The sequence below is a fragment of the Hyaena hyaena genome, unplaced genomic scaffold (genome assembly GCF_003009895.1).
Source record: "Hyaena hyaena isolate Hyena2069 unplaced genomic scaffold, ASM300989v1 scaffold_8, whole genome shotgun sequence".
NCBI classification, from domain to species: Eukaryota; Metazoa; Chordata; class Mammalia; order Carnivora; family Hyaenidae; genus Hyaena; species Hyaena hyaena.
In genome coordinates this window covers 3724360-3740165 of record NW_024080640.1, presented here as the reverse complement: position 1 = coordinate 3740165, position 15806 = coordinate 3724360, and the positions used below count along the sequence as shown (strand labels likewise).

Sequence of the window (15806 nt, the reverse complement as noted above, 5' to 3'; positions counted from 1 at the left end):
TATAAACTCCTATCAAACAGGGAAAAAAACGAATATATATACAGCCCATTGAAAAAATGGATGAGGTGTGTAAAAAACCAAATCACAGACTGGAAACCTTAATAGCCAATCAATATATGAAGAAGTGCTCGACCCCACTAGCGGTGAGGGAAACGCAAATAAAACAACAAGAAGCTGGGTTTTTAAAAAGTCAAATTGTCAGAAATTAGAAAATTCTGAATCAAGAAAGTGATGTGAGGGGAACAAGAACTCTCACATGCTGCTTGTGGATGTGTAAATCAAAGAACCATTTGACAGTTTCTAATAAAACTGAAATTGTGCATGTAGCCTAGCAATTCCCCATCAAGGTAGATACAGAGAGAAATTCTCACATATGTGCAAGGGACACATGTACACGCATGTTCGTATTAGCATCGCTTCCAATACTGGCAGCAGCTTAAATATTCATCAATAGGGGAATGAATAAACCGGGCACATTTATATGCATGGATCTAGAATATAGCAATTAAAATGAATGAACTGATTTATATTTATCAACATGGAGATAAAGAATAAAAACATTCCATGAAGGGGGAAAAAAAACACGTCAGAATATGTACAGTCTGACACCACACATGTACATTTAAAAAATCAAATGAAACAATATTCTGTATTCTTAAGGTTCATGTATAGTAAAAGTATAAAACCTAGATTGGAAAGTTACATACCAAATTCGTGATGGTGTTTGCTTTTGGAGAAAAAGGTAAAGGATGACTTTAGGGAGGAGTACAAAGAGATTTCAATTTAATCAGAAATCTTGAACAGTTCAATTGAAAAAAAAAAAAAGACCTGCATCAGATAGGGTAACATGTTAGCATTCACTAATTACATGACAGGTACATGGATGCCTGTGATATTCTCTCTGCATTGTTAAATAGCTTTACATTTTCCCCAAATTATAAAATTAAAAGAAAAGCAGCTAGTAAAGAAGCCTCTGACAGAAATTTAACCTGTGTAGATAAACTGAGTTAATTGTCTAAAATGTTGAGACAAGGAGATTTATAATAATCATCTGTTTTAGAGTGGCATCTCCATAAAAATAATCTAGCTGATAGCATTAATAAAACTACTGAAATGAATAAAGCAGATTCTACAGGTATCAACATGGATAGCTGTCCAAATCCTATTGAGAAGAAAAAGTAAGTTGCAAAATGATATGCACACTAGTGTACCATTTATAAAGAAAATTTAAAATACATAAGCATCAATATATATCTACATGTAAATATATATAAGTAATTAAGCAATAAAGGTATAAAAGCAAATGCTGGAAGAATATATTCTTTATAATGCTGATAACCTAAGGATGCAAGGAGAGAGAAAGTTGAACTGGGGAGGGAGATAAAGTGACATTCAACTCTCTATCTGGAATCTTTAATATAAATTTTAAAAAACCTGCAGCAAATAATGTACATTTGATTATTCTAGGAGGTAAATACACAAAGATATGTTATTCTTGGTATATATGTATTTTTAATTTCCAAAAGAAAAAGTACTGAAGAATTACAAATAAAATGCATATAATTCAACACTATATAGTAAAGCTTGTGTACATCAAAAACCGTGCTGTGACTATTTTTAAAAATCATCCTGTTTGCCTTTCTATGCGTTTTTAATTTTTTAAAGATCAAAAATCAAAGGAGGAAAAAAATGAAAGCAATGAAGAAATGCAAAAATAAATTAAACCTATACCTGATTATATAAAAAGAAACCCCTCCACAATCACAATGAGCAATTCTATATCATTGGCTGCATTTTCTTATTTTTAATTTTTGTCAAAAGAAAAATAAAAGATGTTGCCTAATTGGAAACGTGACTTTCTATTATTAAAATTGTGGGAGTCCATTTTAATGTGTTTATCTCGCTGCTAGTCTATAATTTATATTTCAGCGTGGAAATTTGTTTGTATGCCAGTGACAGGTTAATGCAGTTTAAACATGCATTTTTCTTTCGTTGCTTGAATAGTTAAATCGTTACTCAAAGGATTTTAAGTTTCAATTTCAACCATGAGAGGATTCTTTGCTGTTTCAAGGTTAGAAATGTTTCTGGTTCGAAATGCTATTAATTAATGGCTACGTAGTGGATCTATTTAGGGAACTGGTACCGACTCCGAATCACAGCGGAACTGTTAAATGAGAAAACTTTTTTTGATGCAGACTTGGGGATATTTTAAATTCGGTCTGAGAGCGGTGGACAGAAATGCAATGCAATTCCAGCCCGCGTAACTAACAATCGTAATTATGAATCGAAAGACAGATCAGGTATTAGCATTTTTTTTTTTCCTTATAAAAAAAAGTTTCGCGGAGTCCGCCGGACACCCAGCTGGCGGAGGACCAGCGGGCGGGGGGGCGCGAAGCCGGCAGGCTGCCCAGAAGTTACGATCGGGGAGTTTTCTCTTTATTAAAATTACCTGGCTCACCAGCAGAGGCAAGAAAGCGAAGACAAGATAATTTCTTAGGCTGTTAAAAATGACTTAGCCCGGTGGGCCCCGCGTTCCGAGGGGGTGTCCTGCGGGCCGGGGCGGGTCCCGCCGCCCCCGCGGGCTCCGGTGCGTCAGGGGCGCGTCAGGCGGGGCGGGCTCCGCGCGGGCGGCGGCGGCGGCGCCGGGCGGCGGGCGGCGCGCACCGGGCCTCCTGCTTCTCGCTCCGAGGCTGCGGGACGGACGCTCCCGAGAACTCTCTCGCCCGCGGCCGGCCGCGCTCGGACGGCGCTCGCCGGCGGCCCGGCGGTGCCAGCATGTCGGCAGCCGTGGCGTGCCTGGACTACTTCGCCGCTGAGTGCTTGGTGTCCATGTCCGCGGGCGCCGTGGTTCACCGCCGCCCGCCGGACCCCGAGGGCGCGGGCGGAGCCGCAGGCTCTGAGGTGGGTGCGGCGCCGCCGGAGTCCGCTCTGCCGGGTCCGGGGCCACCGGGACCCGCGTCGGTCCCCCTGCTCCCCCAGGTCCCCGCCCCTAGCCCCGGCGCGGGCGGCGCCGCGCCCCACCTGCTGGCTGCAAGCGTCTTGGCTGACTTGCGCGGCGGCTCTGGGGAGGGCTTCGGGGAGAACTCGGGGGAAGCTCTGCGCGCCTCGTCCGGCTCCTGCGACCCGACCCGGTGCTCCGGCTCGACCCTGGGCTCAGAGCCGACCCCGGGCTCCAGCGCGGCCGATGTCTGCGGACCCGCGCACTCCTCCGGCGCGCTCGGGGTCCCCGGCGCTCCTGCGGTCTCCGGAGCGCCTGCAGCCCCCGGAGGGGCCCCCGGCGTGGCCCCTGGGGCCGGCCCCGCCCCCGCAACAGGTCCAGTCCCTCGTCGGAGGCCGGTTACACCTGCTGCCAAGCGCCATCGCTGCCCCTTTCCGGGCTGCAACAAAGCCTATTACAAGTCGTCGCATCTGAAGTCCCACCAGCGCACCCACACGGGTGAGCGCCCTTTCTCCTGCGACTGGCTCGACTGCGACAAGAAGTTCACGCGCTCCGACGAGCTGGCCCGCCACTACAGGACGCACACGGGCGAGAAGCGCTTCTCCTGCCCCCTCTGCCCCAAGCAGTTCTCCCGGAGCGACCATCTGACCAAGCACGCTCGTCGCCACCCAGCCTATCATCCCGACATGATCGAGTACCGCGGGCGCCGTCGCACTCCCCGCGTCGACCCCCAACCCACCACCAGCCTGGTGGACAGCTCTGCCTCCGTCCCCGGCCAGGAGCCCAGCCTCACCGCCTGCCTGTCTGACAGTCATTGCTGTTAGTCATCCCCGCAAGGACGATCGCCCAGACCGTTGTCCCTGCCTTTTCCTTGCCCATCCCTTTTTCCCAGAGTCATTAGACCAAGGCACAGACTGGTTCCTCTGCTCGGAGGATGGGTCCAGGCAGGCACGTTGGACCCTGGGGAGGGACTGGGGGCCCGAAAACAGCAGGAATTCTTACGAAACGTGTATCAACCTAAAGGGGAGAGGGTTGCCTCAAGACACCCCCAGGAACTGGTGAAAAAGGGATGAACCCCGGTACTCTCCAGAGTCCTGAAGATTCTCCCTTCCCTGGAACCAGAGATGTGAAACTGGAATTCTCAGGTGCCTGAGGAGCTCCCAGTCTCAAAGGACTCTAGTGTCTTACCCACTTGCCAGGGCGGACCTTGGAGAGGGTTTCAGGGGTGGCAGTCTTGGAAGTGTCCAGGACTGGGATGGTGAGAGGCCTTTGGAAACAGAAATGATTTCTATTTCTGTAAATAGCAATGTTTACTAATTTATTTTTAGTATCTTTTAACAGGGATCCCAGGTTGATGGGAGGTTGATGTCCTCCACTCCCCAATTGCCCCAGCTACCTCTGGTAGGAGAGGCCACGTAAGAGTCCATGTGAATGTATGACTGGGAGATGCTTTTTGGTGTCTGGGGAGTGTTGCAAGTCTGTTTGCAGGTCCGGTTGCGTGGTTTGGAGCCCTGCACTTGCGTCGTAGCCTTTCTTCCCATTTGGATTCGTACCTGGGGAGGGCAACTTCCTGGCTCACTCTCACAGTGAGATTGGTTTAAGATTTTGGAAACAACCATAAAAGAACCAGAAATAAGAGTGGTCCAGGCTAGTTTCCCTTTTAGCCAGAGGGCACACCCAAGTGACTTTGGGTGAGACAGGTCCAAAACAAGACCTTTCAGGTCCATTGTTAATATTCAGGGAAATAGGGGCATGTGGTTCCGGCTGCCCAGTCCAAGTAATCTCAGGTGTGGTAGATTCTGTTCATTTCTTAGTGGCTGACAAGGGGTTTATTTCCCTTGGGATCTGTGCATTTTTTCTTTTTGAAGCGAAGGAGTTGATGGTTTGGGGAGGGTAAGATGAGAGTGGCTTTCTCCAAAGATCTGGCTGCCTTGGACTTGGACTTGGGAAAGGAACAGCAAGGTGAAAATTTTTATCAAATAGGAGGACCCTTCTCCCTTGACCTTGAAGTCCCTCCAAGTTATACCCTCAGGACCCTTCTGCCCCAACGCAGGAATCAAGCATCAGCAGTATTTATTTTTTCTATATGTGTCTCTGCTGCTATGAACGAAGTTGTCGGTCACTCTGCTTATGTACGTGTGAATGTGTGTACATGTGACCTTTTTACTAGAAATGGGGCTGAAAGGAATTTCCTGCTCTGGTAAGGCCCCTGTGGCCCCCTCCTGAATATCTTGTGGAGGGTGCCATAATCTCAAAGGACCGTAACAGGCATCTAGTTAAACAAACTGCTTTCCCCTGTTTTGCAGATGAAGACACTGAAGCCTAGATAAGTTCAAAGTCTCATGCTGAGTTGCTGGCGAAAGCCATGACTAGAACTTAGGTATCTGGCCTTCTAGGTGGCTCCTTCCCTCAGGCTTGGTTACCCCACCTCACCTCTCTCTGGGCCCTTAGTCAAAGGACACCACTCTCCCTTCCTGCTACCAGTATTCCCTCCTTCCCCATTCCCTGTTACTTCTAAGTTCCTTCAAATGTCCAGTCCCTGCTGAACACTATGCCTGTTGTGCTTAGCTTAAAAGCCCTTTTCTTAGCAGGTTGAGTCCATTCCCTCCTTCCACACCATGTGGATTTAGAGTGGGAATATCTCTTTGGCATTTGGGGAGAGACTTTCTTTTGACCTGGTAGATTAATTTTCACTGCCAATTCTATTCTTCCTCTGGTCCTGGGCATTCTGTTTTCCTTGAGAGAGTGAGTGATGAAAACTTGACATTGGGCCTCTACTAAGTGCTCCTGCACTAAGTGAGGGAAAGGTCCATACGAAGGACCCAAAGGTTATGCCCTGTGACTTTGAAGAGGTCAGTATTTCCTGATGCAGACTAAGCAGGGAAGGTGGGGCTCTCTTTGAGCTACTTATGGGAATAGGAAGCCCCCAGTTGTGGAGGTGGGTTTGGGTTGGGAGAAGAATCCTCCCTTTGCTCTGTTGGTCTCCTCAGCTGAAACTGGATAGGAAGGGTGCTCTGGGCCCCCTTGAAGACTGTCATTTCCCCTTTGTCTCCTTCAGTAGAAGATCTGCCATTGGGTAGGTGAACAACAAAGCTAATAGGAGAGAGACTCCCACTGATTGTTCTGGAATTGGGCTCAAGAACGCTTGGCTTTTTCCAAACACCCTTTGATAAACAACTTTTGATTCTCAGTCTCCCAAGCAGTGTCCTTATTTGGGTTCTTCGATCTTGGGGACTCTGGGGATGGCCTCTGTGAATCTAAGTGTGGCATATCTTTCAATGACTCCTCCTAGGACTTGGGATGGTGGGGAGGGAGACACTCAAAACACTTAGAGTAGCTAGATAATGGAGCCAAGATTTATAGGCTAGTCCTTCTTAGTCTTGGGTATTAGTACCCTTTTTCACTCCAGCAACCAAACAGCTCTTAAGGAGCAGTTAATTGGTGAAATGTCTTGGAAGGGGCTTCCTAGTTTTATTGGTCTTTCTTTTGCCTTTTTTTTTTTTTTTAAAGATGGAGCCCAGTTAGTGAATGAGTCTGGGGATTGGTTGGTCTGAACCTCTGGGCCCTTCCCCACCCTTCCATCCTGGGTTCTAACGTAGGAATGACATAGTAACAGAATCTACTGATAGGACTTTTTCTGAATTCTGGGTTGGAAGCTGGAATGAATTCCAGGTCAGATCTTGGGTGTGAGGTAAATGGATCCCCAACCCCTGCTGGGAGGGTGTGAAGAATATAGGCCTTGCCCCCACTCATGGGGACAGAATCTGTCATTTGTTCCTATTTTCCTGTTTTTCTCCAAGTAGGGAACCATGCTGGGATACCATTCTTGGCCCCTGTTTCTACCTCTTACTCACTTCACCCCAAAAGAATGTTGGGTTCTCTGACGGAGACACAGGGAAAAGGGTCATTTCTCTCTCTCTCTCTCTCTCTCTCTCTCTCTCTCTCTCTCTCTCACACACACACACACACACACACACACATTTTTTCTTTTGTACCTCTTTGCCTGCAATGTGTATGCAGTCCATTCAGATCCAGCGTTCACCTAATAAGCACACCTGCTGAGGCCCAGGCCTGCCTTCCAGAGGCAGGTCTGAAGAGCACCTCTCTCTGTCTCCACTTTTGGAGCAGCCGTGTCCCCTTGCAGCTCTGCAGGTAAGTGTTTCCTTTGTATATTCTCCTTTGGGTGGGTAATCCCAATATCAGGAATTGGGAGGGATGGGAGAGGGATATGGTGTTAGAAAGCTCAATTCTGGTCATACGTATGGCTTCATTAACAAAATACTAGTAAGTTCACCCTTGTTAGTCTGATTCCTATAGCTATTACTCAGTTGAGAACTTAGATGGGAAAGGGATATGATTAATTTTCTCCGTTCAGCCCCAACACATGCAAATATACATTAAGAATTATCTTGAGAAATAACTCTCTAACTGGAATCAGGGAACCAAAATTAGATGTGGGGAGATGGGACGTCTGATGCGCCAGGGCATAGAGCTTTAGCAGTTTAGTGATCTTGGACTGTTCAGTTCTTTCGCCTTTTTGAGTCCTAGCAGCTTATAGTAACTAGCTTCCACACCCAAGCTACCTTTTTAAGAGGTACTGGACATAGGACTCTGCAAAAGAGGGCTGCACAGGCCACTGTGGCTAATCTTGATTCACATAGATACAGCTGAGACAGGCTTGCTACAGAAGGAAAAAGCACTATTGAGTGGGACAACTTGTGCCACCTTTATTGTCAGCCAGAATTGTAGATGAGGACTTTAAGTTCTATGTGAACTTCAAAACACAAGTTTAGGCAATTCTAGCCCTTAAAGTAGGGCTTAAACTGTCCTGGGGATTAGCAGGTGGCATTAGATCAATTCCACCCAATTTGGTTCCCTTTTATCCTAATTTGAATTGCATCCTTTATTGGGTCAGGGAGAGGTCTCTGGGAGGGGTCAAGTTCTTTCTTTCACAAGGGGGTATCCATATTCACCTATTTATGCCCCAAGTTGGTGCCAGATATGTTGATTATGTAAGCCCTGACAGTGAAATTTCAGGGACTCAATCTGTGTTCAGTCACAGAGTAATGGTGGGTTTTAATAATAAATACAAAAAGAGGATCCAAATGTTTGTTATATATGGGTTTGGGGTAGAGAGAAGCAACACCATTATAACCCCAAAGAATAAGAAGAGTATTTTGAAAGACTTTGTGTGGATTCTTCTTTCCCTAGGAATAAAGTTTTTTGAGGAAATAAAGTAGGAATCATGTTTGTTTCAAAAATATATTTAGGTCTTGAAATCAAGATGGAAGCAGTGGGAGGGTGAAAAATGAATAAAGACAGGTCGATTGAACTGGAGGAAGGAAAGGATTTCTTTAGAAGAAAGGTTGTGTTCTTAGAGGGTAGAATTGACAATACAAATGAAAAATAAAAAATATCAGAAGCCAACCAATATTAAAGACGAGACTATGAAAGAGGGTGGTAGTTTAGTCATTATTAGGTTAGAGGACGTGATTGGAACCCAATGAGATATAACAAAAGAATGGAAGCTCTCAGAGAGAAAACAAAAATCCCTATTTCTGCAAGGGATCTCAGATCCTAGAGAATATTTAGAGGTACCTACCTGAATCTGTAGGGAAACCTTTAGAAAGAAAATAACCCTTTTAACACAGAGATAGGTTGGACACATAATATGTAGACAATGTTTTCCACATTTTTCTTTATCCTCAGGTATCTCATCATTGAATGGAATAGGAATACAAATATGGCTTGGAGAATATACAGAGTTACATCTCAAAGAAAAGCGCAGGGTGGATGAAACACGTGTAATACATCAAAGTAGTTAAATTAATAGAAGTCAGGAAGAAATAAGCATGATCATCTCATTTGATCCCAAAATAAGTATTTGTTAAAACTTATCAATTTGAGTTTTAATTTGTGATTTAATTTAAAAACACCTTGGCAAACTAGTTACAAAAAAGATAATTTCTTAAATTGATAAAGAGTATACATCAAAAGCCTACAGTAAACATCAATCTTAATGTTGAAAGACTCCAGGCATTCTTATTGACTATATGGTGACATAGACAGTCTTAAAAACTCCAGGCAACTAATCACGTAAAAATACAACAAAAGTATAACCAAAAACTTATGCTTTGGAAAATGTGAACATAGACTTCTACACGACTAAGACAGCAGGAGCAATTACAAAATATAGATCTGAATGAAAACCGAAAGCACAACATAGCAAAACTTTTGTGATGCAAGAAAACAACTGGGGGAAGAAATGCAATTTATAACCTTAAGTTGTTTATTTAAGGGTTTTTTTTAATGTTTATTTATTTTTGAGAGAGAGAGAGAGTGTGTGCTAGCAGGGGAGGGTCAGAGAGAGAGGGAGACACAAAATCCAAAGCAGGCTCCAGGCTCTGAGCTGTCAGCACAGAGCCCAACGCAGGACTCAAACTCATGAGCTATGAGATCATGACCTGAGCCAAAGTTGGATGCTCAACCGACTGAGGCACCAAGGAGCCCTTAAACTGTTTATTAAAAACAAAAACAAAAAAAGGATTGAAAATGAATGAACTAAGCTTTCATCTCCAAAAGAAAAGGAAAACAAACCCAAAGAAAGTAGAAAAGACATTACCACAGACCATGCATTCTCAATGGGGAAGATGTTGCCCCCAAGGTAGCAAAAATTTGTTCTAGAAAGGTCAAAAAATGATTGCTATTACAATGAGTGTGGCCTTTCAAAAGGCCATGTATACATTATATGGGTGGTTTAGGATTTGGGGAGGAGGTGATGATTAAGGGTAAAAAAAATGTTTGAAAGCCTCCAAGAAGGTTCATAATGAAAAAAGGTTGAAAGACACTGCTGTACATAAAAGCAGAACTTAGTGAAACAGAAGAAAAAATTGAGTACTTAAAAAAAAAAACCTAATAAAAGTTTTCTTTAAGAAATATGATTGAGAAAAAAGAGATAAGCCACAAAAAAGTTATCAGGAATTTTAAAAAAAAGACATAAAATAATGGTAACATATGAGATTTTAAAAATTATAACAGAATAACACAAACAACTTTATATCAATAGAGTTGAAAAATATGGATAATTTTATAGGCAAACAAAATTTTAAGATAGTCTAAGAAAATGTAGAAAATATGAAATTGAAATGGCAATCAAAGCTGTATTCCCTAAAATGGCATTAGGTCTAGGTGGTTATATAGGCAAATTCTTTAAATTTTCAAGAAACAATTTCCATTTTTTATAAATTGTTCCAAATCATAGAAAAAATAGAAAATTATCTAATTTACTTCGTATTATATAGTTAAGCTAACTGTAATACCAAAATAAGACAAGTAAAAGACAACAAAGCAAAACAACAAAAAACTTATATCTATAAAGATGGGTGCAGAAATCCCGAGTTAAATATTAGAAATTCTAACACAGTAGTGAATGAAAAAATAATGCATTACAATCATGTGAAATTTATCAGAAAATGCAGTATTAATTCAATAATAGAGATTTATCAATGTAATTCACTTCATTAATTGAAAAAAGGAGAAAAATCAATGCCTTTCTTATATGCCAGCAATCATCAATCAGAAAATGTAATAGACTAAATGATATTGTATACAGTAGCAATTAATAACAAAGAAACTTTATAGACAAGACTATAAAACTTTTACTGAATGACGTAAAAGAAAATATGGCTAAGTGGAGATAAATAATGAATCAGTGGGTGGTGAAACTCAATACTATGAAGATGTCAGTCTTTTTCTCAAATTTATATACTTGATGCAATTCCAATCTAAATCCCCCAAAAAAGATTTTAAAGAAACTTTTACAAAGAGATATTACAATAGATTGTGGAGGGAAAGGAAGAATAATTGCTTTACAGATATCCAAATATTACAAAGCTGTGGTCATTAAACAGTGCGGTATAGTGCAGGAATAGACAAATGGGATTGCATGAAGAACTCAGAAATCGATCTGTGAATATAGAAGAATTTGGCATATAAGAGAGATGGCATTTCATATTAGTAGCAAAAAGATAGACTAGACTGGAAATGCTATTGAGATAATTGGTTCTTTGTGATAAAATAACAAAACACAACATTATTTTCTATCTCAAATCTTTCAGAAAAAAATTCAAATGGTAAAGACCTAAACACTTTTAAGCAATAAAAAGTTATTAGCAAGAAAAAAAAACCTGGAAAGTATCATATTGGATAAGGAAGACTTTCTTATTCAGGACACAAAACTTAAAAAAAATTTTTTTTTTAAATTTAACTGCTTCAAAATTCCAAGCATTTTATATCTGAAAGGCTACGCAAAGTTAAATATCAAATTTCACTCTGAAAAAAAATTTACCAGCACAAGATTAATATCCAGAATATATACAAAGAACAACAAAAATGAGAGACAAGGACCCCCAAAAAGTAGTCAAAGGATAGTAACAAGAAATTTAAAGAAAGAACCAGGACTGAGAGATAGTCTGTGTGTCTTTAGCCTTATGTATATAATGTCATTTTTTTGTTTATATATATTTATTTTGAGAGAGAGAACACAACCAAGGAGGGACAGAGCAAGAGGGAGAGAGAGAAAGAATCCCAAGCAGGCTCCTCACTGTCAGCGCAGAGCCGGACACTTGGCTTCATCTCACGAACCGTGAGATCATGATCTGAGCCAAAATGAAGAGTCAGATGCTTAACCAACTGAGCCACCCAGGTGCCCTGCTTTTGCTCTTTTAAAATGAGACTACCTTCACATATTACTTGCATAAGTTAAAACATTAAAAGAATATATTTTCTAGGAGGGGAAAAGACTATTGGTTAAAAAAGAAGCACAGATGGTAGGGTAGGAAATGACATACCAGGCAAATGTTAATAAAAGTAAGCAGGTGTGACAAAATATCAGAATCAAAACAAAAATCAAAGTATAAAACATTAGTGGGGCAAAGATAGATTATGTTATATGGAGAGAAAGTATAGTACACTAAGAATCTAATGCAGTCAAGAACCATTTAGCCCATATATTGGGAGTGCCAGCTCAGGAGGTCTAGTGCCTATTTCAGGACCTGGACGGGGTTCCCCCCACCCCATCCCTCAGTAGGAATTCAGAGACTCATTCCCATTTTCTTTTTTTTTTTTTAATGTTTTATTTATTTCTAGGAGAGAGAGAGAGAGCGTGAGCAGGGGAGGGTCAGAGAGAGAGGGAGTCACAGACTGNTGTGTATTTTTAATTTATAAAGAATTTATTTATATAATGAGTGGAGGGGCATTCCAGATAAAAGAAAATAGTCTGATTTAAAATATCTAGGGGTGTCTGGCTGGCTCAGTAGGTAAAGCATGTGACTCTTGACCTCAGGTTCATGATTTCAAGCCCCTTGTTGGGTGTGGAGCTTACTTAAAAAAAAAAAAAAAGACTAAAATATATCTAGATATGTGGAAAATATTTCTTTTTTTTTTTTTAAATGTTTTTATTTATTTCTAGGAGAGAGAGAGAGAGCGTGAGCAGGGGAGGGTCAGAGAGAGAGGGAGTCACAGACTGAAACAGGCTCCAGGCTCTGAGCTGGAGCCAGCACAGAGCCCGACGTGGAGCTCGAACCCACGAACCGCGAGATCATGACCTAAGTGAAAGTCGGACGCTTAACCGACTAAGCCACCCAGGCGCCCCTCATTCCCATTTTCTAAGCTCATTGCTGGGAGAGGGAGGAAATGCCAACAAAGGCTAAATCACACAGGAACCAGGCCCCCAAATTCCCTCAAGAAAATCCCCCTCAAACCCCGAAGCGCATCTTTCCTTTCTCCTCTTTCCGAATACTCTTTGTCTCTCTATTTTCCACAGTTCCCATTGCAAAACATTCTAGTTTCGTAAAGGGGAAGAAAATAAAACAATATAAAACTGTGCAAACATTTACGGATGGTAGCTAACTGTATCTATAGCTAACTGCACTTGATTAACAAGCTCCCGCTCCTGTTAATGATAGAGGAAAAATTTTAATGTGTCAGACTCTCTCTCAGGGCTGCCTCCTTCCAAGGGCTTTACCCCTCCTTCCGATTTCTGGTTTCTGAACGCTGGGAGCTTATGTGTTCCTATGAGGGCAGAAAGGAAAGCAGTCTCGGGGTTGTCTGCTGTGCTGTTCTCTGGTCCTCACTCATTTTCCAAGCTGTGTGGCTGTTCTGGGATCCCTAGGCATATAGTGCTTGTAGGTTGCAACAGGTCCTGTCTGGTTCTTTTGGCTGCCTTTCTCATTCTCCCTGCTGGAGCCTATGTTCTTGCTATAGCCTCTTATTGTGAGGTCTCTGTACAGTAAGACTTTCTCATCCCAAATATAGACATCATCTGGACCTTGGGTTCTCTCAACATTTCTGGACCCTCTTACCAAGGCATGAAAGCATTCTGGTTCCCCTCCATACTATACCAAGGCCATAGGGAACCGGAATGCAGACACGAGTCTGCGTAGACACCTCTCAGCCATTTCAGAATTACTTCTTGAATGGCACTATGTTGCCCCAATGCCATGCTGAACATGGAGTGGAAGTGAAGAACCAGCCCAGAAGTTTCAGATTCTACTCAGCTTCTCTGGGTTTCCTGACGTTGTGTCCATCTTCCCCATTCTGGACCAAGGCTGAAGGAACGAAAGGATTGATGGATTCTTTCTAAGGGATCTAAACACCAAGTAAGCCTACTCTCAACTCCTCTGACTCTATCCTAGGCTCTTCCAACTGAAAGATCGCTTCACTTCCACCCTCAGTAGATGGCAACTTCCCACCATCATATTCCACCTTTACCTATTGATTATACTAAAGCATTTTGTCCATGCTACATGTTTCCTCTTAATAGTTAAGAGTTTTTAAAATTCAGAACTTCCTTTACTTTCCCAACAAAGTTTTTAAGACTATTATTTAGCTATAGGTTTCAAAAGCTGAACTAGAATCATTATTTACCTTTGCATTCCTGCTATACTAATCATGATGTTCTCTGAGGCAAATGGATACCTCTGGGTAAAAAGGGAAAGGTTACATGGAAGAAAATATGGGGGGGGGGGGAATTACATTAATATTTTTCAAAACTTCTCCCTCATACCAATTATTAGTCTGGCCAGCAATTACGCTATTACTTCTGAAGGTGGAGCTAAGAACAGGCTTCCCCACCACTACCACCAACTAATTGGGTCCTAACAAGAGAACATATTTACCCAGTATAAGTAAAACAAAAGTAAATTTAGCCAGTCTTATGCAGACCCCTACAATCAGTAAAAACTCAAGGGAAAGGAAGGATTATTATTGTTCTTAGTGGAGTATGTATGGCTCAAGTAAATGGCAGAGAGGGTATCAGCACTATCCTGTCACCCTGCTTGTCCCCAAGGTCTAGGTCCACTCATCCAGTCAAGAGAGGGAAGGCAACTTGGTCAGTGGGTTCCAGCAGGGGTCAGCAATGGATTGGACTGGAGTGCTTCTAGCAGCCCCAAAGGCGGTGCTAGAAGCTTTCCTTCTGGGGCTGTGTGTACTCATGGCTTTTACCTAAAAGAATCAGGCTTTCATGGGCCAGGACTACATTTCAACAAATATTTATTGAGCATTTACAATGTGTCAGGCACTGTTATAGGCACTTAGGATATATATGTGGGGGGGAAAAAAGATCCCTGCCCATATGATTTTATATTCTAGCAGAAGGAATATAGAAAATAAACAATTATATAGTATGTTAGGTAAAAATGTCATAAGGATATGGAATTAATAAAAAGTAGAACAGGCTAAGTGGGATCAGGAGTTCTAGGTGGGAGTAGGGATTAAACTGAGGTAATAAATAGGGTGATCTTGATAGGCTTCATTGTGCAAATAAGATATGAGCAAAGACTTGAAGAAGATGAGAAAGTTAGAGAAGAGTTATCTCAGGGGGAAAAGTGCCCAGGCAGAGGGAACAGTGAAATATATAACTATAGTCATGGGATAATAAAAAACAAAAACCAGAAAACCTAACAACAACGGAAGGGAGACTAACATTGTAGGAGCAACTTATGATCAGAAGGAAGAGAGGATGCCAGATCATATGGACCTTATAGGCTCTTGTAATGATGGTGGCTTTTTCTCTGCGAGAAATGGAGAGCCACTGAGGATTTTGAGCAGAAGTATATGATCTGCCTTGGGATCCTTCTAACTGCTATATTAGAGGGATTTTAAACAAAGAAATACGTTGGGAGACAAGAATTAATCTAGGTAAGAGATAATAGTGGCTTAGAGAAAGTGGTGAAAAGTGGTCAGATTCTGACATAAAAAAATTTTTTTTAATTTTAAGTAATCTCTACACTCAACATCAGGCTCAAACTCACAACCCTGAGATCAAGAGTCACATGCTCTTTCAACTGAGCCAGCCAGGTGCCCCGGATTCTGACATTTTTAAAGGAAAAGCCAATAGATTTTTCTAAAGGGATTTGCTATGGGGAGTGAGAGAATGAGAAAGATTGGGGTGACACAGAGTTCTTTGACGTGAGGTGTTGAGTGGATGGGGTCGCCATCAACTGAGATGAGGAAGGCGAGAAGTGCAGGCAAGTTTGTAGGGGAAGAACAAGTGTTCAGTTTTGGACATGTTGAATTTGAGTATGTTAAACATCCCAGTGGAAATTTTGAATAAGCAAAGAACTAAATCTGGAGTTTGAGAGAAAGGTCTGGGCTAGAGATAAAAACTTGGGAATTAACAGCATATTTAAAGCTCTAAGTCTGTATCAGATCAACAAGACAGTGGGTGTAGAGGAAGAAGAGAAAAAGGGCTAAGACTAAGCTCTGGGACACTCCAACATGAACAACTGAGGGAGCTGAGGAGGAAGCAACAAAGGAGACTGAGAAGGTGTGACCAGAGACGTAGGAAGAAAGCCAAGAGCATGATGTC

The 15806-nt window shown here is 42.2% G+C and overlaps 1 protein-coding gene across 1 annotated transcript; it reads left to right on the top strand.

Moving 5' to 3' along the window:
- Positions 1-2775: 2775 nt before the first annotated feature.
- On the top strand, positions 2776-3762 carry KLF14 (Kruppel like factor 14). Its single transcript, XM_039242765.1, has one exon. It carries the CDS (start codon positions 2776-2778, stop codon positions 3760-3762), a length of 987 nt encoding a protein of 328 aa, XP_039098696.1.
- Positions 3763-15806: the final 12044 nt, after the last annotated feature.

Bases quoted from the DNA above. Each gene is read 5' to 3' on its own strand.
- KLF14 (XM_039242765.1), top strand. From the start codon at position 2,776: ATGTCGGCAGCCGTGGCGTGCCTGGACTACTTCGCCGCTGAGTGCTTG.